Source organism: Acanthisitta chloris, unplaced genomic scaffold (genome assembly GCF_000695815.1).
Source record: "Acanthisitta chloris isolate BGI_N310 unplaced genomic scaffold, ASM69581v1 scaffold27942, whole genome shotgun sequence".
In the NCBI taxonomy this organism is placed as follows: Eukaryota; Metazoa; Chordata; class Aves; order Passeriformes; family Acanthisittidae; genus Acanthisitta; species Acanthisitta chloris.
The window spans coordinates 1-625 of record NW_008661485.1 but is presented as its reverse complement, the minus strand read 5'-3'; the positions used below and the strand labels follow the sequence as shown (position 1 = coordinate 625).

Below are 625 nucleotides of genomic sequence, written 5' to 3'. Positions count from 1 at the left end.
AGGAAAGGAAGATTAGAGCCAACTGCCAACCCCACTGGGTGGGATTTGCCTTGAGGAAGAACACAAAGAATCATCAGGGTGGGTTGGGCTAGAAGGGATCGGGAAGTTCTGCCCCCTCAACAGGGGCAGGGATGGAGCTGCCTCTGTCATCCACTCTACTGACAATGAGGGAACTGGACCCACGTGTCACCAACCAACCCACGCTCAGTGTTCAGTGAGCACAGGCAGCAGTGTCCTACCTCCACGAGGAACTGGCATATGTTCTTGCGCTGGTCACCCTGCAACTGAATCACTTCTCCATACTCGGGGTGTTCAATTACAGTACCATTGCAGGCAAATTTCTGCAGCAAAGAGAACAAAACCTCCTTAGCACGACACGAACACCCCTGCAGGGCACGTCTGCAGCCTCACAGCCCACCCAGCACTCACCTTCTTAAAGGCTTTCACCAGTTTCTTTTTATCGTAATCATCCGCGATGCCCTGGACTGTGGTGAGGGTCTTCCTGCCGTTCCGCTGCTGGATCCTTATATGGATGTAGTCCTCAGTGCCGGCCGGGAGCAGGTCATCACCCTTACTTGCATCCGCAAAGGGGTCTGCGGAGAGCGCCGTCAGCCCCGCCCGCGCC

At 55.5% G+C, this 625-nt stretch overlaps 1 protein-coding gene across 1 annotated transcript in view; it reads right to left on the bottom strand.

Annotated features, from left to right (window-relative positions):
* EIF1 (eukaryotic translation initiation factor 1) overlaps positions 1-621 on the bottom strand; it is a gene marked incomplete at its 5' end in the record, with an annotated part of 930 nt that extends 309 nt beyond the window's left edge. The window contains 2 exons of the mRNA XM_009070258.1: positions 240-341; positions 430-621. Coding sequence (XP_009068506.1) covers positions 240-341; positions 430-621 — 294 coding nt within the window. The remainder of the gene's footprint in view (positions 1-239; positions 342-429) is intronic.
* Positions 622-625: the final 4 nt, after the last annotated feature.